Source organism: Bathycoccus prasinos, assembly GCF_002220235.1.
Source record: "Bathycoccus prasinos genomic : Chromosome_10".
Taxonomy (NCBI): domain Eukaryota; kingdom Viridiplantae; phylum Chlorophyta; class Mamiellophyceae; order Mamiellales; family Bathycoccaceae; genus Bathycoccus; species Bathycoccus prasinos.
This window is the reverse complement of record NC_023999.1, coordinates 1-23,163: the sequence shown is the minus strand read 5'-3', so window position 1 is coordinate 23,163 and position 23,163 is coordinate 1. Positions and strand designations below refer to the sequence as shown.

The following is a 23,163-nucleotide window of genomic DNA, read 5'->3' as shown; positions in this document are numbered from 1 at the left end:
TGCTCTCTCTCGTGTGACGTCAGAGTTCAAAAGAAAAACGCACGCACTTCTTTCTGCTTGGGAAAAGAACAGCACGAGTCTAGATCCGATCTGGCCGAATACTCTGTATTTTTAGCACGAATAGCCTCTCCTAGTTTCTCTGTTGTTTCCACCTTTGCGCGCGACGAGAGGTTCAGTCGTGGAAGAAGCAGAGCGTTTCATCGAACGCTCAAGATGGCGACGAAACAGCACAATCCAAATGCGAGCCTTTCTCGAGAAACCGCGCCGAATGGTATGCAACAACATCGACCGCAGCAGCAACAGCAGCAACTCCAACAACCAACGGCGACGACGACGACAACTGCGATGATGAATGCCTCAAATAGCATGGAAAATTCCTGGGCGCAAGCGTATAGCGCCGCGATGTATAATCAACAACAACAAAAAGGAGGAAACGTCACGCAGGAAACGCCGACGGGATTAGCGCCCCCTCACTTCCACAATCCACACCTGGCGGCAAGTTTAAACAACCCAGCATTTGCGGCACACTTACTCATGGCAACAAGCGCGTTACAACCGCAAGCGAATGGGCTCTCTCCGGACATGGCAGCGGTGGCCGCGGCAGGTATGATGATGGGAGCACCTCCTTTATATCCACAACAAAATCCACAAAAACCGACGAAAACTCTCGCTGTTGGTAATACTGGACACCCGCAAAAACAGGGTGCTCAAATAAAATTGGCAAATATAAAAAGAGAGATGAACCAGCACCCACCTCTGACAACCAACAACAACAATAACAACAATAACAACAATAACAACGCCATCACTAAAGACAGGAAGAGATTGAACAACAGTAGCGCTTCGTTGACGACGACGACGACCACAACGACCACTACTACTCCTCCTGATGCCACCATCATCAACAACAACAACAAAACCAGCAGAAACAAGACCGCGCAAGCCACCGTAGTATCACCGATAGCCACTATTGATACCTCGAATAAAACACCCACCGCGGACGACCGAGAGTTGAAACGGCAAAGAAGAAAACAGTCCAACAGAGAGTCGGCGAGACGTTCTAGACTCCGGAAGCAAGCGGAAACGGAGGAACTAGGTAACATATTAGAACGGTACGCGACAGAAAATATGAAACTGAGAGAAGCGGTGGAAAAGCTCGCTTCAGAGCGCGACATTCGCACGGAAAACGAAAGCGTGCTTGCAAAGTGCATCGAGGACGCGGGCAACAAAGTTCCAGACCTGAAACAGGTGGAGAAGCCGTTCGTCGTCTCCTCGCTCGAGTTATTTTCATCAAACAACATTAACAACAACGACGGGTCCGATACCACCACGAATAGCGGCGGCGGTGAAGGTACAAACAACTCCACCGATGGATAAAAAAAACTCTCTTCTTTGCATGTTGTACAAAACATTCATCATTGTAATTTTATAATTTTTTCACATCGAATAAAAAGGAGTGTGTCTTTTCAACCTTCTTTAATCTTTCTCGTCATTCCTCAACAACCTTTTCTCCATGGTCGACGACAACGACGACATCGACGCAGCTGCGATACAGTCGCTCGTAGAAATCGCGCAACTGAATCCAACGCAAGCTCGAAACGCTCTGAAACATTACGGGAACTCTTTGGAAAACGCGTGTAATGCGTTTTTCAATGGCTCTTTACAGTTTACCGAGAACGACGCAATCAAACTCCCCGCCGATATCGATATCGTTGACGGAGAAGAAGAAGAAGAAGAGGATGATGATTTAGTCATGATAGATGGAGATGGAACCGATAGAAGAACAAGAAGAGGAAACGAGAATAGACGTAGTCAACAACAAGAACAAGAGCAAACGAGGCACGAAAATGCTACGAATCAACAACAACAACAACAACAACAACTCGTGCCTTTGCTTCCCGTGCGAGCGGTGTTTGGCCTTCTCTCCGTGGCGGTGAAAATTACGAGTACGATTTTATCAAAGATATTACCATCGAACGTGCTGAGTTCTTTGTCGCGAGCGTTTCGAGCGCATCGTCTCAACCAACGGTACTTAGCGGCCAGCGCCAGAGGAAGAGGGGCGGTTGGACCGACGAGAGGCGACCCGATCGAAGCGGCGAAAGAGTTTCGAAGAACGTTTATGAACGAGAACGATGGAAACTGTTTGATAAACTTCGTCGAACTTTCGCATTCAGACGCGTTGCGAATGGCAAAGTCGGAATATAAGCTGTGTTTTGTCTACTTGCACTCTCCGATACACGACGACGCGCTCGGTTTCTGTAAAGACGTTTTGAATGATCCAAACGTCGCGAGTTTCGTCAACGAAAAGTTCGTGGCTTGGGGAGGCGACGTCTCGAATTCAGACGCGCTATTGCTCGCGCTCGGTGTCTCGCCTTCGTCCTTTCCATACTGTGCGCTGCTTAATTCGTCTGGCTCGCGCGTTTCGCTCGTCGTGTCTGTTGAAGGATATTGCGGCAGCGACGAACTTCTCGAAGTTTTGGAAAAGTCCATCGAAGACGCATCCGGTTCAATGAGCGAGGCGCGATCTCGGAACGAAGCCGCCGAAAACGATAGGTTGTTGAGGGAAGAGCAGGACGCGGCATTCCGGGCATCGTTAGCTGCTGATGCTGCGAAAGAGGCGAAAAGAGTTCAAGAGATGGAAGAGGAGGAAGCGCGCTTGAAGGAAGCTGAAAACGAACGATTGGAAAACGAAAGAATTGAAAGCGAAAACCGACGCAAAGAAGAAGAGCGCGCGATGGCTTTGAAGAATCGCCGGGAAGAAAAAGCTGCGCGCTTAAAACCAGAACCAGAGATGAGCGTCACGGAAAATGTGACTAAAATTGCATTTCGTATGGCGGATGGAAGTCGCGTCGAGAGACGCTTCGCTTCGAGAGAGTCGACTTTGAACGACGTGTACGATTTCGTGGACACGCTCGAATGCGTTTCGGAAACGAAATATAGTCTAGTATCGAATTTCCCTCGAAAAGTGTTTCACCGAACGGACGAGCTGTTGATTGAAGTCTCAGAGCTCTCCTCCAACGGTGCCATGCTTTTCGTTCAATCGGAAGAACAATAATAGAGAGAAGAAGGAGAACTGAAGAAGAAGAAAAAGAAATTGTAATTTTTTGGTTATTATCTAAAACACGCTCACACTCCTTCAAACACAACGAGCAGCAGCAAAAGCAGCAGCAGAAAAGTTTTTCTCAGACGTTACGAGATATACAAACCTTCACACTATCACACTATCACACCACCACCACCACTTTGAAAATGATGCGCAACGCCGGTGGAGGCAGACGAGACGGACTGCGACGGGGCGGTTTGTTCCACGTGAACAATCGACACCGACGACGATCCTTTGGATTTTTAGGCTTGGATTTACCTCGGTGTATTCTGCTTCTCGCGGCGGCACTGTGCGTTATAGGCGGCGCCATTAACGTACACTCTATGAATGCGCATCACGACGCGCACGTGAAAGCTTCAGCGAGTTCTTCAACGCATGCGCACGGTACTGGTGGTGTTGGAGCTAGTAAATCCTCTTTTTCTTCCTCCTCGGCACCGAAAGTAACAACAACGAAAAAAGCCGCCGAGGAGGAGAACGAAGACATCGACGATTTGGACGACATCGAAGACACAGAAATGGATGACGACGACGTAAACGACATTAACGGCGATGTGGAAGTTCCTAAATCTGCAAGCCCAAAAATAGAACCGAAAATGATTCCCAGAGTTGAACGACCGGCGAGTTTCGGATCGGATAAGTTGCGCGAAGCGGAGAAACGACATCAAGAACTCGAGAAGCAATTCGAAGACTTGGACGAAAGAGACGAACGTTTGAAAGGAACGCTCGAGTTCAATCGAGCTGAAGCTGGATTTAAAGAAAACGACGAGGACGAAGACGACGAAAGCGCGATCGATGAAAACAGAAAAGTTGAAAATGGGAAGACGTACGAGAACGTCGGCGGCATGTGGGTCGAAGTAGACACTGGAAACGAAGAGGTTATCAAAATCGCGGAAAAAAACATGGGAAGAGTAGATGGAGCGAAAAGTGCGGTGAAGATGAAAGATTCCGAATACATGAAACTCGCTCGCGAAGCTGCTCGCGACAAAGAGAAATTCAAAGATCCGGAAACGAAACGCTTACTTAGGAGATTTGGTTTGGATACGCACAGTCAACAAAGTTTAACCGAATCAATGAAGAAGAAAGCGCAAGAGAAAATATTAGCCATCGACAAAGCGAAAAGGGAGGAAGCTGCGCAAGGGGCAATGACGAAACCGCTGGTCCCGCATCCGGCGCTTTTAGTGCCAATGACGCGCTCGCGCGGCATCGCCGGTTGCGGCGTTTGCACAAATGCAACCGGCGGACATTTCGCGAAAGGTGTTGGATGTACTATTAACGGAGGCGCGTATAACATTGCTTGGAACGAAAACGACGGTCATCCTACTGTGAATGGAGGCTTGAATAACAGAGCGAAAGGCGCGTACGCGACTATAAACGGTGGTTACGACAACGAAGGCGCAAAAGATGATTCCACCGTCAACGGCGGCGGTCAAAATCGCGCCTTTGAAGTTGCATCTACGGTGAACGGAGGTGAATTGAACATGGCTTTAAAAGCAGGCTCGGTCGCAAATGGTGGTGCGAATAATGTTGCCGGGGGTGTTGATTCCGTCGTAAACGGAGGTGTGTTTAACAAAGCAATTGGGGACGGATCCTGCGTCGGCGGCGGCGAGTACAACAATGCGAACGGGGTACACTCGTCCGTCTTGGGTGGTGCGTTAAACTCCGTTTCATATGATCACGGTGCAATTGTTGGTGGATTGGCAAACTCTGCGACGTCGAATTTTACCGTGATAGTAGGAGGAGGCTATAACAAGGTGGAGGAGACGTACGGCGTAATCGTTGGAGGCTACAACAATACCGTCAAGGCGAGCGACGCAACAATTGTAGGTGGCTCCAATAACGAAGCATCGGGTGGTGGATCGCACGTTGCGGGTGGTGAAAACAACAAGGCGAGCGGTCAATTTTCTTCCGTTTTATCGGGACGGTTGTCCAGCGCTTTGCACAAAGGTTCGGTAGTATTTGGCGACGCGTCGCTCAGCTCAGCGCGGAGCACGAATGCAAATCAAGTAGTAATGCAACACGACGATGTTCGTAAAACAGGTGGTGGTATGTTTGTATTTGACGAGAAAGTTGTACAGGACCGGAAACGCTCCTTGTATACGAAAGGTACAGAAGTAATACGTAACATCGCGCCGAAATCTTACGTCAGCGCGGACGGATCGAGGACTCTGTTTGGGATAGCGGCGAGCGACGTGGAAAAAATTGCACCAGAAATGCTCGTGAAGAACGCGGACGGCTCTCACGCGACGGATCCAACGGCTTTAGTTTACATGCTCGTGAACGCATTAAAAGAGCAGGACAATAGAATTAAAGCTTTAGAGGCAAAGGCGGGAATAAAGTCATCTTGATGTTGGAATTAGGGGTTTGTCTTTTTTAGCACTCAGTAGTTTAGGTTTCTTTATATCTATCCATAGTACAAGTCGAATTTTACAATACAACGATACTAATTTACACGACAACTTTAACACCACTTGGACTGGCCAGTCAATGGATCGACAATGTACGCTCTGCCTTGCGGCGTGTAGAAAACTTGCTGCTGCGGTGGTCCTGGGTTTCGAGAGTGACTGGCGACGACTCCTGGATGTTGAAAAGGCAACGGCGGGAGTTCAGGTTGAGCTGCTTGTTGTTGTCCTCCGGAATATGTCGATACTGAAATCGTGGGTGGTGATCTCGCTAGAGTCGGCGACGTTGTAGACGTTGTTGGTTGCTGTCTATAAGAACTTGGCGAAGGTTGGTTGGTGGGAGAAGCTGATGAGGTCATGACGCCGTACGCGCTCTTCAATTTGTTCCCCAACGCTGAAGTTGTAGCCGGCGGCGGAGATTTCATAACGGCCGGTTGGCGTTGATGTTGCGATGTTAAAGCTATGTTGCTTGTTCGGAGTGCAGAAATCCATTCATCGCGTTCGCGATCGCTATCTGCGGCCAAATGCCTCGCCCCGATTCGTTCGGAAAACGCACCTTCCAACGTAAGCGAATGACTTTTTCCCGCATCACGCGCCGCCGCTGGTGAAATGGAATCAACGCGAGATAATGGAATAGTACCTCGAGGCTGCGTCTTTGCCGTAACATCAGCTGTTTTGAACCAAAATATGTGGTTATCTTTTAAAAGAAAAAATCGTCGGCGCCACATTCTAACTGTCTCTCCCTTCTTCCAAAGCCAACCAGAATGCTCGTGCGGTTTCTCCCAATACGCAATACCTCCACCGCTACTCATCGCGCTCGCACCGTTAGTTGTCGTTGCTGCGGTCGCGCTGTTATATTCCGTCGATATTTCTCTTCTTCTTTTCGCTACGTTAAAGTCTGAGCTTAAGTTCGTCCATTCGTTTGAATCGTCGCACACAATCGTCGACGTTCCTTCGTGACTGTTCAACTCGCACCATTGAAATGCCCCAGATAATAATGAATCAATCATTGCGCCGGTCGTGGCATTATCTGCAGTAATGACTAGCTCTCGACTGGGAACGTTTTTGTTATCGTCACAGACGATTCGAAACATGCTGTCGTCGATTTGTTGCCACGAAGAGATTTTATTCATAGGAGAGGTGAGAATTTCCTCCGTTTGCGCTTCGTTGAATAAAACAACACCATCGATTCCAACTTGTACGATTACCGATTGCACGTCGTGTTCATCGCTCAAAGGAAATAACGTCGCCTTATATCGTTGGTTTCCATCTGGCGCGCCGGTAACTTCGTTCGGTTTTTGCGCTCTTCCTCCTCCTCCTCCTCCTCCTTGAGGAAAGGCACCTTGCTGTGTGTGAATGAATTGTTGAAGATTTGGTTGTTGTTGTTGTTGTTGTTGTTGTTGATGATGATTATGATGAGATGGCGGATGGTGTTGCTGATTCTGCTGCTCGGTGTACCGATCGGGGAGCGTCGGATACATCTTTTTTTATGCTCTCTTCTTCACTCGTACAACGCGATTGTTTGAAAGCGTGTTTTTATGCAACCATGAAGTGACGAGACGAGTTTCTTTTCACTCGGTTTGTTCAACGAACACTCGTCACAACAAAAACTTCAACGACAACATCATAGTTGAATAATAGTAATACTAATACATGTCTCTTCCTCCGGTGCAAGGAAGCAGCTTCCCGAGAACCATATCGACTCTATCCGCGACGAGAAGTACCATCGAAGCGGAGATAATTTACGACGACTTGTTGGCGTTGGAAAGAGCGCACGCGAAACGTTTACACATCGTCAGAACGTTACACTCGAGACGACCGATTATAGGAAAGACGAAGAACAGAAGAGGAAACAACGGAAGCATCGGAGGAGAAGGCGGAGCAGGGAGCGACAATAACATCGCAAATCAAGCGGAATCAGATTTAGAAGATAACGACGTCGCCGAAGGTGGCAATGCTATGGAAGAAGACGAACAAGGCGTGAGCGAAGAAGAGGAAGAAGAAGAAGAATAGACAAGGAGTGCTCACAAATGAGTTTTTTAAAGGTCATCGATGATCTCGCAAGGGACAAGCCTATGCGCAAGACGAAAGAGCGACAAATTAGGAAGCAAAAAGAAGAAGAGAAAGATGGCGATGATGAGTATACGGAGACTGTGAAGCCCGATGTAAAACTTCCTAAACAAAAAGCGTTTCGTGTCGACGCGACGCCGACGACGGTGGGAAACAATAGCATAAGTAACACGGCGAAGACAACAACAACAATAAATACATCAAAGGACGTAGAAGTTACGGCGTCAATGCAAACATCAGACATCGTGTTGAATGAAAAATCTGTTTACGGTGTTTTGGACGAGAATATGTCGCGAAAGAAGAGCGCAAGAGAACCTTATCGCACGCTACGCGAAAGCGTTATGAGGGACGAGCGAAGAAAGCGGAAGAAAACGTCTTTGAAGGATGCGGGCAACGACGACGACGACGAAATCCTGTTTGTTGTTTACATAGATTCTAGCGTAGGTAAAACAAGGTTCGACATATTTGCAAAAAACGTTCCAGAAAAGCTCGGAGGGCTAGTCGTTTCTCATGTGGAAAAGTCGATAATTGATTCAAACGCGCTTTTAGTTGGGAGTCTCGTTGTGAACGACGCCACAAGAGGTGGAAAACATAAATCCAAGATCGAGCCAAAGAAAAAGAAAAAGAGGAAGGGAAAGAAAGAAGACGAGGAGATTGGCGTCTCGCACGTAGTTACTACGAAAGAAGGATTTGCCAAGTACGAAAAGAGTGTGCCGGATGAGTGCGTGACCAAGTTTGTATCTCCGGAATACCTCGCGGCGTGCTTGAAAGAGAAGAAGATTATTGTACCCATCGAAGAGAAATGGTCCTTTGCCGCAGTTGCGGACGCAAAGATATCGCCGATCGAGAAACCAACGCCAGAAATGCCGAAAGGAGAGAGCAAAGAGAAGAAAGAGAAGAGAGGAGAAGAAAGTCATCACGATGAAGAAATCTTGACTCTGATGGAACTCGCGCAAATTTCGCTCGAGCAGGCTCGCGTCGCACTGGTACATTTTGGATATTCGTTAGAAGTTGCAGTAGAAGCTTTTCTGGAAGGCAAGGTTTCCTTCACGGAGATTAATGGTGAGCAGACGCTGGTTGAAAACGCATCCAAGCAAGCGTCCATGGAAAGCGACGTTCGGCAGAACTACTATCACAGCTTGGAAAATATGAAGAAAATCAAGAAGCATTTCATGTGTCAACCTGCAGAACGCGTTGGAAACCAGGACGCCAACAAGTCACTCATCGATATGTTCTCGAATTATGGAGCATTGCTTCAGGATATGTACCCAGATAACAAGCAACAAAGAGGGCGGGGGAATGCGTATGTTAAAATCGCGCGTTTGCTGGAGAGCACGCCGTACGAGTTGACGCCAAACAACATCGACGATTTCATTGAGAAGAACAGGCGCGGAGGTCAAGGCATGGGAGAGAGCATGTGTAATAAGCTCAAGTACGCCGTCTCGTTTAAAGTTTTACCGGAATATGAGGCGTTTTTGAAGGATCCTTCCGTCATCGCGGTGAAAGACATGTCTCGAGTGCACGGAATTGGAACAAAAACAGCGTACAAATTTTATGAGCGATTTAACTTGAAGTCGGTTGAGGATTTGCGCGCGCTTCTGTCCAGTGGCGATCCAAACAATATTCTGAAGAACGATATGCGCATCAGCTTGAAATATCTTGAGGATTTGGAAGATCGCATTCCGCGGGAAGAAGCGAAAGAGATTGGCGATTTCGTCCGCGAAAGCGTCGAGAATATTGTGAAAGGCGCTCAAGTTGAAGTTGCTGGTTCGTATCGACGAGGAAAGCCGACGTGCGGTGACGTCGACGTTTTGGTGTGTTTAAAAGAGAATCAAAAGAAAGATGGTGTGTTGCAAAATATCGTCGACGATATCGATCGAAGAGGCTTGATTTCGGCGAGATTGTCGCAAGGCACGTTCGGGCAAGATAACTTCATGGGTGTCTGCAAGCTCCCGGACGGCAAAGAAAACCGCAAACACCGCAGACTTGACATCAAAATATACGAGCCCAAACAGTTCGCGACGGCGTTGCTATATTTTACGGGTAGTGGCCGCTTCAACCGATCGATGCGTACGTATACGCACATGATGGGTTGGCATTTAGACGACAAAGGATTGTACATGGACAGGAACAAATCGAGGCGAGTAGAGACTGTGACCGAACAAGACATCTTCGCGGCACTGGGGCTAGATTATGTGCGCCCGCAAGATCGAAGCGTTGGATAGATATAAGAAACCTGTGTTCCCCTAAATTTTCATTTGATATATTTCTTAAATACAAATCTAAATCCTGTGGCTACTCGCACGAACGCGTGGTATGTGGGAGGGAGCATATCACTTTTCCCAAAGAGAGATAAGAGAAATTCCACATTTACACAACACACATTTGAAAGCTCGAGACAAGAGAGCGAAGAACAAGCGCACATCAAACGGGATGAAAGAGGAACAAGATTTGAAGTGAATGTAAGTGTCTCGCGAAAGAGTGCGTAATGTCGAGTAAACCGCCGTCGTGCTTGATTATCTTGACAGGGTTACCAAAGTCGAACAAGTCACTCGTCGCGAAAGACATTCTGCGCCGTCTGCTCGACGCCGGTGAAGAATGCGTCCTCGTGGACGAACCTTCGTTGAGTTTGAAACGAAATAAGGCGTACAAAGATGCTCGAATGGAAAAAATTACTCGTCAGACGTTGCAATCGACGGTGGAAAGGTATGTGAGACCAAACGGACCGCACGTCATTTTAGACTCTATGAATTTAGTTAAAGGTTTTCGATATCAACTGTGGTGCATAGCGCGAGAAAACGCGTGTCGTTGCGTGACTCTATTCTGCGCTGACTCGCGAGAGGTTGCAACATCTAGAAATCAGAGCGCAGCATTGAAGGAAGTGGATGCATCGGTTGAAGCGTATGAAGATTCCATCTTTGAAGACTTGTGTAACAGGTATGAGGTTCCCGATACGCGGGATCGGTGGCATAAGCCAATGTTTACGTTGAAAACGAAACCGATAGCGTCAGAAGATTTCTCGGGCGAGATATATAAGGGGGATTATGTAAGCAATAGCAACGATGACGGCGCACATGTATTTGTTGATGGTGAAATGACGTATGATGCAATCATTCGAATGGTTTCGGGAGAGGGAAGTTCCAAGGATGAAACGACCGGAGATGGTGACGGAGAGGCGATGACGAGCCTGGAAGAGTCATTCGCGAGAAACGCTGCTATCGACGGTGCATCGAGAAAGAGTTTGCGCCCAACATTCGCAACGGCAACCACTCGGTTGAGTGAAACAAATTTGAGATACTCTTTGGACAAAGCTATACAGCGCGTCATAGATTCAATTGCCAAGCAAAATTCTGCAAATCCCCTAGGGGTTTCTGAACCGACGACATATACATTTGAAGATATTCATGGACAAGATTGCAGCACGGGTCTTAAACCTATCCGTTGTGTCAGACAACCTACCCTTATCGAATTGAGACGGTTTAAGAGAGACTTTTTGAAGATATCCTCGAGCTTAAAGACGAAGTCGTCGGAACAAATTTCGCAGCTCTTCGCCGAATGCGTTGCCCGAGACGTAAAATAGTAAAGCATTTTGTATAACACCACAATTTAGCACACACGATAGAAGTAGTTTGATAATGAACACAGTTATCGCGCGTTCGCCCAAATGTTACGCGCGTAACTTGTGATACAAATTGCATTGCTATTACATTACATTCTAAAACTACTTGGTACTATACTTTTTTTTGCTATGCGTGACCACTTCCTTCGCTCGTCAAATTCATGCGAGCGAGTTCGGCTAAATTGATGAAGTTAAAATCCCCGAAATCTTCCTCGTACACGTCATCATCGATAACCACGTCATCTTCCTCGCCACTATCGTACGACTCGAACGTATGTTCTCTACTTCTTTCTCTCAGAGTGGAACCGCCCTTTGGTGAACGGAGCGGCGATGAGGAGCTTCCGTATTCATTGTCGACGGTGTTCGCGCCAGCGCTGTCTGAACTCTCTTCGGAACTTTGCCGGGCAGTTCTCGAGGAACTCTGGGACGAACGCTTTATGAAATAGCTCGTGTCACGAATATTAGAAACATTGGGAACAAAATTAGCCTCTGAATGGCCATTATCCCAGTCAATATCTGTAAACCATGGGTGCGTCTTCACGCTATCTGCGCCGCCGAGGAGAAGGGACCCGAGGCGCACGTCTGGTTCGGAATGTAACAGGCTTTTCACGATATCCTTAGCTTCATCCGAGATATCTTCTGGATATGTGACGACAACGTTGTGTGCGTCGTAGCCTGCGAGAATGTTATCGAAAATATCCGCCGGTGTCGGCGCGTGGAAAGGAGGAACGCCCGAAAGCATTTCGAATACGATGATACCCAACGACCACCAATCAACCGATTGGGAGATCTCATCCGTTTCGCAGAGCAAAACTTCTGGTGCCAAGTAGTCCGGAGTTCCCACTGCCATCTTCTTCTCGCTACTTAACGCGTCAGAGCTGATACTCCCAGAGCGATGATGCGGAGATTTCTCGTTGCTCGCTTTCGGGATGATATTATCGTCTCGCGACGCTCCGACAAAGCTCAGACCAAAGTCCGCGAGCTTCAAATGTCCATCTGAGGAGATCAGAAGGTTGTCTGGTTTCAAATCGCGATGAGTCACGCCAACTGAGTGTACGTATTCTAGCGCCAGAACGACTTCACTCGCATATTTTCGTGCCATGCTTTCTTCTAAAGAGCCGAGCTGTTTCAAAAGGCTATACAAATCGCCGCCGTTGGCGTACTCCGTCACAAAGTACACGTGTCGCGCCGATGAGAAGGCGTAGAACAACTTGATAACGAATGGGTTCGCCGCTAAGACCAGCGCATCCCGTTCTTCCTTCAAGCGAGAGATTGTGTTTCTAAACACCAAATCTCTTTTCTTTATCGCTTTGATAGCGTATATATCTCCCGTAGCTCGCTTTTTCGCCAAGAAAACGCGACCGTGGGCGCCCGATGAAATAAGCTTGAGCACCTCGAAATCTTCCACGGATACTCGTGCTTGCGGCGGGATAGTGTTGCCAATATCAGTGTTATTACCGCTTCCTTCATAGTCGAGAAAGTCATCTCTATCCGAAGAATTCGTGTTGCCGCTCAGAGATCTACTCAACTCTGAGACTCTCATTTTTTCCTCAAAGGATGACGAAAGCGAAGAGGTGCGTAGATAGTCTACTGGTGACATAGAACGTTGCCTCGAGTGCTTATCACCTCGCGGTGAACTCAATGGACTGCTCGCACAACACGCGGAGTGTGCCACAAGCTCTGATAATGGAACAGGTTTCTCGCATATTCTGCACACGGACGTCATCTTCCGCTGACTCTCTGGACTGACCTGTTTTCCTCCGTGCGCTGCGCCTAAGCTCCCAGATGGAGTATCACTTTGCGAATTTGATTGCGGATTGTCGTAATTTTCATCGTCGTCGAGCTCCATGTCAGCTCTGTAGAATATTCGAGAAGGATTCCTCATGACTCCTCGTCCGACACGACTGCCCGCACCCGCCCTGGTGGGAGACGCCGCGCCGTCGTGCCCAAAACTCGCATCATGATTGGTCCGTCGCGAGGGCGATTGCGAAGAGTACTTACTGCTGTTATCAAAGGCATCTTTGCGCTCAATATCATCTGCTGCTAAAGTCTGCGCAATTGCGGAGACGTTTGAAAACCTCGAGAATTCATTCGAAATTCTGGTCCCCTGGGACTGGCCCAAAGGCGAGGAGCCCAGCAACGAGCGCGAATGCGACGTCGGAGAATCCAAAGGAGACATCCGATTCGGCGAAGAACCACGATTATACCCACTCGCAGTTCTGTGATTATTATTACTCGTGATTATATCAAGCGACGGTGATGCAGAACTTTCTCTAGAGGAGGTGAAGGAATTTTTTCTTCCTTGTTGCGCCGCCGATCCTGGCGAATGGATTCTTTTTTGCGCGTTTCTATCTTCCGCGGTGCTCCCAGAGTTTTTTTCGCTATTATTACTACTGTTATTAATATTGTTGTTCGTGTTTAACTGCGGCAAAGTTAAGATGATGGCGAGTGCGACGCAAGATTGTATCATTTTTACGCCTTCGTACATCGTTTTACAGTTTTCGCACGTCTTGAAACACTCCAACGTGAGTTTTTGTGTGGAGGGATCGTCCGTGGCGACGATATCTTTCTTTCTGATCGCACCAAACGACGACGACGACGACGTCGTGGACGATGTTCTCGAGAACGCTTCCGTGTTAATGTTGTTGGAATGAGCGCGGCTGGCTGACTCGACTTCGTCTTTAATTTTTTTGTGTAGACTCGTGATGCGAGTGAAACACAACAACAACGTCAACAGTGCCCGTCTGTTCTTTCGGTTCTCTTCTTTTCGCAATTCGGTCGCCAAGTCTGTTCTTTTCAGTAAGATTTTGATGGCGTGCGCGGCAAAGACCGACCACTTGGGCATAGCGTGGTTCGGGAACTGCAGAAAGTGCTCACCGATGGAGTGCACAACCTCCAGAAACGAAGATTGAGCTTCGTCGTCTCCTTCTGTTTTCTCGTTATTGTTGTTGGTACCTCCTCCTTCCTCTTCTTCTCTTTCAACGAGAAAAATATCATCTCCAATGTCTGAGAGAAGTGTTTGTAAACGCGCGCGCGTCTCGTTCGTTGTGGAGATGAGCAAAACGTCGTCGACTTTCGACGACGGCGACGAAGCTTTCACCGCAGTTCTTTTCGCATTTCTATTTGCTATTCTCGCATCACTTGTTGTTGTTGTTGTTGTTGTCATCGGCACAGATGAGCGGAAACCATCCCCACGTGTCGAAGCACTGATGAACTCCTTCGTCGTCGCAAATTCCTCCTCTCCGTTTTGTTTCTCTTTTTGCTCCTTCTCCAACTCTTCCCCCAAGCAGGACACGTTCTTCAACGTCACCGCCCGAACAGGAGGATGAGAATGAGGAGGAGGAGGAGGAGGGGCACTCATCTCTCGTTCTTTGATGAGGGACTTCTTTTGAGAAGAGAACAGACGTGTTCTAAATTGTGCCGGGGGGGGTGACTCAGCAGAAATGATATTTGATTTTTTCCTTCGTTTTTTGTTCGTCGTACGAACTTGCAAGCATTTTTACGCAAAAACAAAAAGTTCCCTCTTCATGTATTAGACGACACTATATTCATCATCCATCTTCATCTTCATCTCTTATGATCTCTTATTCTTATCATCGTCAAAGTACCCCCTCTGAACGAGTTTCGATGGCTTTCGCGTCCACGTCGTATCATCGCTCTCCTCCATCGTCATCAACCCGTATTTCATCTGCGGATCGACGGCGGCAACATCATCGTCTTTGTTCTAAAAGTAATACTCTTAAGACGTGCTCTGCCATACGGCCGAACGAGATTCAAAACAATGGAAAGATAGAAATAAAAAAAGTCGATTCAGATGCAGATATTCGTGGCGCGGCGTGCGTCAGAGCGCTGTGTTTTTATTCCTATCCTAAAGACCGTTCGGAATTTAGCATCCGAGCGCACCGACTGACAAAAATCGAAGCCGAGTTTGAGGCGATATCGAATAAAATAACAGGCAAAGACGTGTCGTACAAAAATAACGATGTTTTTTGCTATGTTGCCGTAGAAGAACGCGTAAAAGGTGACAACAGAGTGCCAGAAGATCCCGCGATTGTCATTCCGGGCGAAAAGAGCGCAATCGTTTGCGGGACGTTGGATTTGAACGTCGGCGTAAACTTGCCGGCGGAAGAGTTGGTTGGAAAATTTCCCATCGAAGGTAATGCTCGAAAGAAACGATGTTACATGAGTAACGTTTGCGTGTTGGAGTCTCGTAGAAATCTAGGTATAGCAAGACAACTCATAGAGCGCGCGATTGAAGATGCGAAGAACATCAACGTGGAGGAGATTTACGTGCACGTAGTATCGGAAAATATCGCCGCGAAACGCCTCTACGAGAAAGCAGGATTTGTCGTAGAATCAGAGGAGTCGGCGAAAGAGGCTTTGACGAGAATGCACGAACCGAGACAAATTTTACGGTATCGTGGATGATTTCGCGTTGTTTTCATTCACTATTGCCGTTATTATGCGTGTGTATCTATGTTTGAAAAACGTATATGTCTACTTATCTTTGTTGCTCCTCCTGCTGCTGCTGCTGCTCATCGTTGACGACGTCAGATGAAGAAGAAGAAGGAAAATGTCCCATCACTTCTTCGCTTTCTTCGGACGTACCTTCTTCTTGTTCATGTTCTCGCTCTTCTTCTTCTTCTTCTTCTTCTTCTTCTTCTTCTTCTTCTTCTTCTTCTTCTTCTTCTTCTTCTTGTACTTCTTCTCCTTGTTCCCGTTCTTCTCCCGCGATGGTAATTATGCGAAGAATCTGCTCGATGCTCATTTGTGGATTTGCGGCTTTTAATCTATGCAAAAACGATTCGCGAAACGGAACTTTTACCAATCTGTGTTCTCGCGTGTGATTTTGCAGGAAACGAAAACGCCCAGCTGCGGCGTAAGCGTTCGCACTCGTCTCATTCAATCCGACTTTCTCGTCGAATTCTTTACACTTACCGCACAAATCAAAACCAAGTGGACATCCGTTCTCGTCTTCTTTGCAATCATGGCACTGATATCTCTCGCCTTTGATTGGATAGCTCCCGCACAAGTCACAACCCACGCCGAAATGTACTTCTTCTTCTTTTTCATCATCCTCTTCTCCTCTTTGGCCTCCTTCTTCTCCGGAGGGTACATTTTCCATCATCACGACTTCTTCTATTTCTTCATTCTCCTCTTTTTCCATGCGCTCTTTAATCTCGAGTGGATACATCTTCTCTAGTAAATGCTGCATCGCTTTGACGACACCCGCTTCTTTGTCGATATCTCCGCCGTAACAGTTTTCAAAGACGCATTTTTTCATATTCCCGCGACGAACACAGTTGAGACAGTACAGGTGGCCACACGTGGCCGCTATCGGGTTCACGAGTATTCGTTTACATTTTGTACACGTGACGCTTTCCGTGAGTGCAGAGGCGTTCGTTTTCAGCTCTTCCTTCAAAAACTTTACGAAAGGCAAGAGGAACTTTTCATACTCCTCCGAACTTTCCCTTTCTCTTTCTAACCGCTCGTCGAATTGCTCTCGAAAGGTCGACAAAATTAACAGCGATAATTGCGTAGAGAGACCTGGCAAAGCGTGATACTGCTTTTTGCACAAGAAACAATGCGAGTTCTCCAAGTTCATAGAGCAGTGACAACAGTATATGCACGATAAATGGCCACAAGGTAGAATAGCTGCTCCAAGAATGAGTTCCAAACAGATTGGACATTCGAACTCTTTAATATTCTCCTTGGCATTGTCTGTAGCCGTTTTAACCGCATCGATGACGTTGCCATCGGCGGTTTCGCTCATTTTCGATCGCGCGAGATGGAGCTTTTCTGACGGCGGACAGGAGAAAAAGAGAAGAAGAAAGATACGCGAAATGGGGAAAATGAAGAAAAGTTCGTTAGACTTTTCATACGTGAAAGAGATACGAATTTAAGAAAACAAACTCACCCTCATCGTCAACCTTCACTTCACTTTGTGACACCTTCCACTTGCGAAACGATCGCTCTCTACATATCATCGCTATCAGAGATACCCCCCTAAGATAAGTAGAGAGAAAGATAAGGCGTTAATGACGATATTTACGTATCGCGTCGTCAACGCGTTCGTAAACAACGACACGAAAAACGAAGAGTTGAAAGGAAATCCCGCCGCTGTTATCGTTCTTGCGAGTGATGAAAGCGGAAGCATATCGAAAGAAGAGAAGCAAACGGTGGCACGAAAGCTCGGTCTCTCTGAAACGGCTTTCGTTCGGGAAGACGTAAACAAGGGAGGAGGAAGGAAATATTTTAACATCGAGTGGTTTTCACCTACGTGTCAAGTGGGTTTGTGCGGGCACGCGAGTTTAGCTTCTGCGGCGTGCCTTTTCCGTGATGTTTTAGCAGCCAACGGTGAAAAACAAAGTTCTGAACCGATCGTATTTGTATACGATGATGGAAAAAGTGAACTGGTTCTCGAGAGATGCGAAATAACAGGGGCGATAACGATGTCGTTTCCTGCGTCGCCCCCTGTTCCGGTTGCCGACGAGGAAGCTTCGCGCCGAATCGAGCTCGTCAGAGAAGCGTTCGGAGACAGTCGTGAAGCACTCGCCGCATCGCCAGTATACGAAAATTCAATCGGAGATACTTTTATTTATATGGAGGAGACATCCGTTCCATCCGTGGACGAAATATATTTCGATTGCAAGAAGAAAGTCGACTACGAAAAGTTGGGAAAAGTTGGTGGAAGAGGCGTGGTCATTACCGCACTCTCCAATCCGGAGAAAAAGGAATTGATTGATTGCGACTTTGTGTCGAGATTCTTCGGACCAAACATAGGCATAGCCGAGGATCCTGTGACTGGTTCGGCACACTGCGGATTAGCGCCCTTCTTTAGAAATATTCTTCCTTCCTCGATGGATGGAAAATTTCTGCGAGGGTACCAAAAGAGCGCGAGAGGCGGGTTGGTCTTATGCAGAATAGTGGCGGATAAGGTAGAACTTCGCGGATTTTGCTCGTTCGATAAAGTAGACACGATAGAAATATAGCATAGAGCGCGCAGATAGAAAAAAACTTTAATCCACGATGGATCATTTACTATGTAGTTTAAGATTTTAAGATTTTGCACTTAATATTTGATAGGTGTGCTTCACTTCTTCACCTTCTTCTTCGTCGTTTGAGATGCCTTCATCATCGTACGATATCTTGCCCAACGGGATTTCGAACGACGATTACGTCATTCAAAACAGCTCGAAGAAACACGACCCCCAATGGGCCGCGAACGCGTCTCGAGGCATCATCTCTTCCCACGGTAATCAGCTCTTGGAAGTGCAAAAGCTTTTACAGGAACTGACGGAACACCAAGACCAAATTCTCGAGTCTATTCCGTTAACCGAAGACGCGGTGCTTTGGGCGTCGCACACGCGCGAATTCATCGAACAGGTTGAGAAGTTACCAGAATACACCAAAAAAGCGCAAGCGATCGAGGCGGAGATGCAAAATTTGACAAAACGAATCCAACGAGCTAAAGAGCGCGTACAAAAGTTGAACAGCTAGCTCGGGGTAATATCAACGAAAAGTATCTGTGTTTTGGGTAACACGAGAAGAAAAAAATATTTCGATGAAACGAAAACGCGCGGTTTCCTCGAAAAAAAAATACTCACCTGCTCGCGCAACGCGCTCTTTTTCTTCCCGTCAGAAAGAGAGAGGACAGAAGAAGCATTCTCTGTCATGGTGCGACGCGCGAGTGTCGCATTCCTCGCGCTTGTAACGACAGTCGGTTTGACATTCTTAAAACACACAGTGAGCGCGACAGAAACGAGCAGAAGGAGCCTTCTACAAACAGATACGTTTTCGTATCAGAACACTGGCTTTTGCACGAGAGAAAACGTTTTATATGCGTCCGTAGGAATCGGGTGTGGAGCACTTCGAGACTTCGCAGAGGAGGATGAAGACAGAAAGAACGCGTGTTGTTTGATTCTAAGCGAGTTGAACGAAGAAAAGTGCTTTTGTGAGAACAAAGTAGCTCCCATCTTGCAGCAGTCTCAGGCGAATTTCGTGAGCATGTTCGTTTCGGCGTACGACGTGTGCAACGGGTTGGAGATTTATGGCGGATGGAAATGTTCAAAATTTCCCAGACAGGCCTTTTTGCAACCGCCCCCGCCACCTCCATCGGATGAATCGTATCCACCATATCCTCCTTCGCCACCAAGTTCTCCAACTTCCTCAGAAACTCCTCCTCCGAGAACAGAAACCGTGGATGTTTGCTCCATCGCTTCGCAAAATCCTGACTCTCTGCTCAATCAAAAATGCGACAAACTTCCGTTTTTGAGAGAGAATTTTGAAGACAGAAACCCTCTGAGTTTGCTTTCGAGATGTTGCGAGCAAATTGAAGTTCTCAACAGCGCGTTATGCTTTTGTGACGAACGATTTCAAAAAGTCATGAACGACAACGAACGCAAATTTAGAGCTCTTTTCGCCGCCGTGCCCATTAAATGTAGAAATACCGCGCGAATGCAAATATATTACGGCAGAGCGTGTTCTGCGTACGACGATATTGGTATACCAAACAGTCCACCTCCACCACCGAGGTCGCCGCGACCGCCGAGAGCTTCTCCTGATGTGTCCGCTCCATCCTCCGCCGAAGATTCTGCGAACGAGAATAGAAACGATTGGTCGAATGTGAACGAATCTGAAGAGAATAACAATCGAAACGATCTTTTTGGTTACTGGCGAAAACCAGGAGGGCAAATCTTCAATAGTGGATAAATACCCACGGGTTTGTTTTGTTTAATAAAATAATTTTGTATATTACAGTCAGGCAGTCGTTTTTAAAAGCAAGGTAACCATAGCTGTACGCTCGCAATCTCTTGGCCTTTCGTTTCTATTGTGCGCATGACCCCTCCCGCTTGATGGATCGTATCTGCAGCTATTCGTAATGACTGGTCATCTTCGGGTATAATCACCGTATCGCACAATCTATTCTCTACATCGGTGACGCGCACGGCGACTAATACACCGAGTGTCATCGAATTATCAACTTCTAATGTTTGAGGTCGTACGGCGACGTCGATTCGTCCTTCGCTCGGCGCCATGACCAGAGCCGAATCAATCATGCGCGCAATCACGGAACGCGTCACGTTTTCGTCGACAGAAACGCACGTAGAACTTTCGTTAGTACCATCGCCTCCTCCATCGATTGGTAAGGATGCAATCATAGAAACACCAGCTGAATTTGCTATTAGTTCCGAAGTCGCCAGCAACGCTGCTACGATGGGCGTCACGTCACACTTTGAGACCGGCTTCGTTGATCTCGAGGAAGACGGTAAGAATATTTTCTGAGACGCACTCTTTGGCGGTTGGTTCAGCGCTCTACCTATACTGCTGCTTCCGCTGTTCATTTTCGATTCAGCGGAAGAAGAATTAGTAGTAGAAGAAGATCGATTGTCACTGGCGGAAGGTAAGGATGCAGCAAACGGAGATAGGCCTTCGTTTGGATACAGCGCGTCTTCGAGCTGTTGACTCAGCGTAGCGAGAATATCTCCCTGAGCCATGATAGCATCCGCCATGTCACCAGCAGGTGACTCTTCGTCGGCTTTCAGATACGTTTTCAGCATACCGGTCATCGTGCGGAGTGCCGAGAGTGGCACCCGTGAGTCATATAAATAGTCTCCAACGTTTTGTTCTTGTGCGTATGTTTTCTTCATGAGCAAGACCGCGCGCTTTTGCATGGCCCATACGGGCACAAATGCTTCAGCTCCATTCTTCAAGCACTGTCGCTCTCGCTCGCCAAACTGCTCTTCTCGATCTACGTTTTGATTCAAATTCATTCGTCTTTTACTTCGGTTCTTTCCTTTACCTTTTCCTCCGCCTGAGGACCCGAACCCCGCCGCCGGTGAGTTCGTCGATATATCTGGGAGTGGCAACTCTCCGACGAGTAAACCGATGAGCAAACCTTCCAAGGTCAACGGAACAACCATTGCGTTCGTTGAAGGTAGGAAGAAATACTCTTTGTTCAACAGGAGTGTTTCGGCGGTGATGTTCGTTTCATCGACCGATGCCCCCCACGCGTCTGAGCCGTTTGATCTACTGAATGATGACGGTACCAACGAAGTCGACAGTTCAAATGTTTCCTTGCTGCTGCTATTACCGTTATCACTGTTGTTAAGTGTGCCACCGTTGTTATCGAATACGTCTCCATCTTTTGTATTGTTCATTTCTTCTTGTTCTGAAACCACGTTGCTCCAGTCGAACGAGTTGTTTATGGAGGTGAAATTCACCCCTCTGTTCGAAGACGAAGAAGACGAGGAAGAACGTCCTCCTCTATTCGTGCTAGTGCTGTTTGCATTTGAATCCATACCAGTGTACAGGGTTGGAAAAGAGGCGACTTGTGCTAATCGCAAACCTCCTCCCGAGCGTTCTTCGGTGAGATATTAGCATACATTTGGCGTCGTTCCCGAGCGCGTTCGCGACGAGTTCCACGTGTTTTTCGCAATACAGCGCAAACATATCCTCCGTGCTCGATTGCCTCTGCAAAGACCTCGTTTCTTTATCGCCTTCTTCTTCGTCGTCCTCTTCTTTTTCTCCTCCTCCTTTGTTTGCTGTTTGTTGCAACAACGCCGCTTCGCCGCCGTCGTTTTGGTTGGTTCCTTTCGTCGCGAGAATTCTGCTCCGCGCAATTCTGCTCGAATTACGACGAGAAGAATTCTGTGCTTGTTGTTGTTGTTTTCTTCTTCCTCCTCCTCCACTGTACGTCGTCGTCGTCGATGCTAGCAATGAAGACGAATAGCATCTCGTCCGAGCTCTCACTGCAGGAAGACAGTGAGAGAGCCTCGTCGTCGTCGTCGTCGTCCACGTGGAGGTCATATTTGTTCTGAGGAATTGTGAAGACCGAATTCAAAACAGTCAACTTGGCGGCAGAAAAACACACCCCTAAATCTCAATCCGTTTTTGGTACTAAACGCGCTCGGTATTTATTTATTTATTATGCACACAGAGAGAGGCAGATAAGAATACAATCGGAGAGAACATCGAAAGAGAAGACGGAAGCATGGGTTTATCCACTTTCCGCGCTTTGGGATCTCGTCGCGCCTCCTCCAGCGGCAGAGAGCTTTCTGCGTTGATGGAAACATTTGTGTCGTCGTCATCCAAGAACTTTCAGCAAAACGAAGAGCAACAAAAGCAGCGACGCAGATGCTCAACGTCATCGACCTTGAGAATTCCGGATATGCTACGAGATAGAAAGATACTAGCAAAGTGCAATTCTCGACCCATTTCTTGGCAACGCGGATACGCTGCATCGTCAGCGCCGGTACCAGCTGCAGTAGCAGGGGAGAGCTCTTTCGATGTCGTCTCTTCAACCGTCGCGACTGCGTTACAACACGTTCAATTGCACTCGGGTTTACCGTGGTGGGCAACACTAGGCGCCACTGCGTGTATTATTCGCATTTCTATGCTCCCTATCTTATCAAAGCAAATGAAGGCGAGCGTTTTAATTGCACACGCAACGTCCGTTTTGCAGGCCAAAAAGAAACGCGAGGCGGAAAAAAGACTTGCCGACAAGGACGCGGCTTCCATCAACGACGTTCCCGAAAAAGCAGCAATTTTCAACGACGTTTCAGAAACGTTACGAATAGCTAACGCTATTCGTCAGCGATTGCCAGACAATTCAACCGCGCCGCATCCGTACTGGCTCCTTGCGGCTCCAATGATTCAGCTCCCAACGTTTGTTTGTGCTATTTCAGGCGTTCGAAGTTTAATATCGAAAGCGTCGAACGATGTCGCTTCTGGTCATCAGAGTGCGTTGTATGCGGACCTTTCCAACGGTGGTATGTTTTGGTTTAGAGATTTGACGCTGAGTGGATTAGATTTAACGAATTTGTACGCGCCCATGGGCATGTATGGCGTAATACTACCTTCGCTCACCGCGGCGATGGTGTTTGCAAACATAGATTTGAATTTTAGTAAAATAGCGACTGCAAACCCCGTTTTACACATGTGGAAGGGTCTCATTCGGCGTGCGTCCGAAT

The 23,163-nt window shown here is 47.4% G+C and overlaps 16 protein-coding genes across 16 annotated transcripts; 11 read left to right on the top strand and 5 right to left on the bottom strand.

Moving 5' to 3' along the window:
* Nucleotides 1-213: 213 nt before the first annotated feature.
* Nucleotides 214-1,377, top strand: Bathy10g00160 (predicted protein; the record flags this gene model as incomplete). Its single annotated transcript, XM_007510702.1, has 1 exon — nt 214-1,377. The coding sequence occupies one exon, from the start codon at nt 214-216 to the stop codon at nt 1,375-1,377; it is 1,164 nt and encodes a 387-aa protein (XP_007510764.1).
* Nucleotides 1,378-1,513: 136 nt separating this feature from the next.
* Nucleotides 1,514-3,055, top strand: Bathy10g00150 (predicted protein; the record flags this gene model as incomplete). Its single annotated transcript, XM_007510757.1, has 1 exon — nt 1,514-3,055. One exon carries the CDS (start codon nt 1,514-1,516, stop codon nt 3,053-3,055), a length of 1,542 nt encoding a protein of 513 aa, XP_007510819.1.
* A 194-nt stretch (nt 3,056-3,249) lies between these two features.
* Nucleotides 3,250-5,448, top strand: Bathy10g00140 (ubiquitous surface protein A1 UspA1; the record flags this gene model as incomplete). The annotated part of the gene is made up of 1 exon (XM_007510708.1): nt 3,250-5,448. The coding sequence occupies one exon, from the start codon at nt 3,250-3,252 to the stop codon at nt 5,446-5,448; it is 2,199 nt and encodes a 732-aa protein (XP_007510770.1).
* A 113-nt stretch (nt 5,449-5,561) lies between these two features.
* Nucleotides 5,562-6,983, bottom strand: Bathy10g00130 (predicted protein; the record flags this gene model as incomplete). The annotated part of the gene is made up of 1 exon (XM_007510422.1): nt 5,562-6,983. The coding sequence occupies one exon, from the start codon at nt 6,981-6,983 to the stop codon at nt 5,562-5,564; it is 1,422 nt and encodes a 473-aa protein (XP_007510484.1).
* A 172-nt stretch (nt 6,984-7,155) lies between these two features.
* Nucleotides 7,156-7,515, top strand: Bathy10g00120 (unknown protein; the record flags this gene model as incomplete). The annotated part of the gene is made up of 1 exon (XM_007510632.1): nt 7,156-7,515. One exon carries the CDS (start codon nt 7,156-7,158, stop codon nt 7,513-7,515), a length of 360 nt encoding a protein of 119 aa, XP_007510694.1.
* Nucleotides 7,516-7,577: 62 nt separating this feature from the next.
* Bathy10g00110 (DNA polymerase lambda) lies at nt 7,578-9,797 on the top strand (the record flags this gene model as incomplete). Its single annotated transcript, XM_007510743.1, has 1 exon — nt 7,578-9,797. The coding sequence occupies one exon, from the start codon at nt 7,578-7,580 to the stop codon at nt 9,795-9,797; it is 2,220 nt and encodes a 739-aa protein (XP_007510805.1).
* Nucleotides 9,798-10,060: 263 nt separating this feature from the next.
* On the top strand, nt 10,061-11,152 carry Bathy10g00100 (predicted protein; the record flags this gene model as incomplete). The annotated part of the gene is made up of 1 exon (XM_007510750.1): nt 10,061-11,152. One exon carries the CDS (start codon nt 10,061-10,063, stop codon nt 11,150-11,152), a length of 1,092 nt encoding a protein of 363 aa, XP_007510812.1.
* Nucleotides 11,153-11,318: 166 nt separating this feature from the next.
* Nucleotides 11,319-14,552, bottom strand: Bathy10g00090 (predicted protein; the record flags this gene model as incomplete). Its single annotated transcript, XM_007510730.1, has 1 exon — nt 11,319-14,552. One exon carries the CDS (start codon nt 14,550-14,552, stop codon nt 11,319-11,321), a length of 3,234 nt encoding a protein of 1,077 aa, XP_007510792.1.
* A 266-nt stretch (nt 14,553-14,818) lies between these two features.
* Bathy10g00080 (predicted protein) lies at nt 14,819-15,619 on the top strand (the record flags this gene model as incomplete). The annotated part of the gene is made up of 1 exon (XM_007510525.1): nt 14,819-15,619. One exon carries the CDS (start codon nt 14,819-14,821, stop codon nt 15,617-15,619), a length of 801 nt encoding a protein of 266 aa, XP_007510587.1.
* A 73-nt stretch (nt 15,620-15,692) lies between these two features.
* On the bottom strand, nt 15,693-16,964 carry Bathy10g00070 (predicted protein; the record flags this gene model as incomplete). The annotated part of the gene is made up of 1 exon (XM_007510417.1): nt 15,693-16,964. One exon carries the CDS (start codon nt 16,962-16,964, stop codon nt 15,693-15,695), a length of 1,272 nt encoding a protein of 423 aa, XP_007510479.1.
* Nucleotides 16,965-17,229: 265 nt separating this feature from the next.
* Bathy10g00060 (phenazine biosynthesis protein PhzF family) lies at nt 17,230-18,183 on the top strand (the record flags this gene model as incomplete). The annotated part of the gene is made up of 1 exon (XM_007510481.1): nt 17,230-18,183. The coding sequence occupies one exon, from the start codon at nt 17,230-17,232 to the stop codon at nt 18,181-18,183; it is 954 nt and encodes a 317-aa protein (XP_007510543.1).
* Nucleotides 18,184-18,316: 133 nt separating this feature from the next.
* Bathy10g00050 (predicted protein) lies at nt 18,317-18,691 on the top strand (the record flags this gene model as incomplete). The annotated part of the gene is made up of 1 exon (XM_007510658.1): nt 18,317-18,691. One exon carries the CDS (start codon nt 18,317-18,319, stop codon nt 18,689-18,691), a length of 375 nt encoding a protein of 124 aa, XP_007510720.1.
* Nucleotides 18,692-18,865: 174 nt separating this feature from the next.
* On the top strand, nt 18,866-19,903 carry Bathy10g00040 (unknown protein; the record flags this gene model as incomplete). The annotated part of the gene is made up of 1 exon (XM_007510712.1): nt 18,866-19,903. The coding sequence occupies one exon, from the start codon at nt 18,866-18,868 to the stop codon at nt 19,901-19,903; it is 1,038 nt and encodes a 345-aa protein (XP_007510774.1).
* A 62-nt stretch (nt 19,904-19,965) lies between these two features.
* Bathy10g00030 (predicted protein) lies at nt 19,966-21,351 on the bottom strand (the record flags this gene model as incomplete). Its single annotated transcript, XM_007510509.1, has 1 exon — nt 19,966-21,351. One exon carries the CDS (start codon nt 21,349-21,351, stop codon nt 19,966-19,968), a length of 1,386 nt encoding a protein of 461 aa, XP_007510571.1.
* A 115-nt stretch (nt 21,352-21,466) lies between these two features.
* Nucleotides 21,467-22,000, bottom strand: Bathy10g00020 (unknown protein; the record flags this gene model as incomplete). The annotated part of the gene is made up of 1 exon (XM_007510665.1): nt 21,467-22,000. The coding sequence occupies one exon, from the start codon at nt 21,998-22,000 to the stop codon at nt 21,467-21,469; it is 534 nt and encodes a 177-aa protein (XP_007510727.1).
* Nucleotides 22,001-22,184: 184 nt separating this feature from the next.
* Nucleotides 22,185-23,001, top strand: Bathy10g00010 (cytochrome oxidase biogenesis family; the record flags this gene model as incomplete). The annotated part of the gene is made up of 2 exons (XM_007510517.1): nt 22,185-22,962; nt 22,994-23,001. 2 exons carry the CDS (start codon nt 22,185-22,187, stop codon nt 22,999-23,001), a joined length of 786 nt encoding a protein of 261 aa, XP_007510579.1.
* Nucleotides 23,002-23,163: the final 162 nt, after the last annotated feature.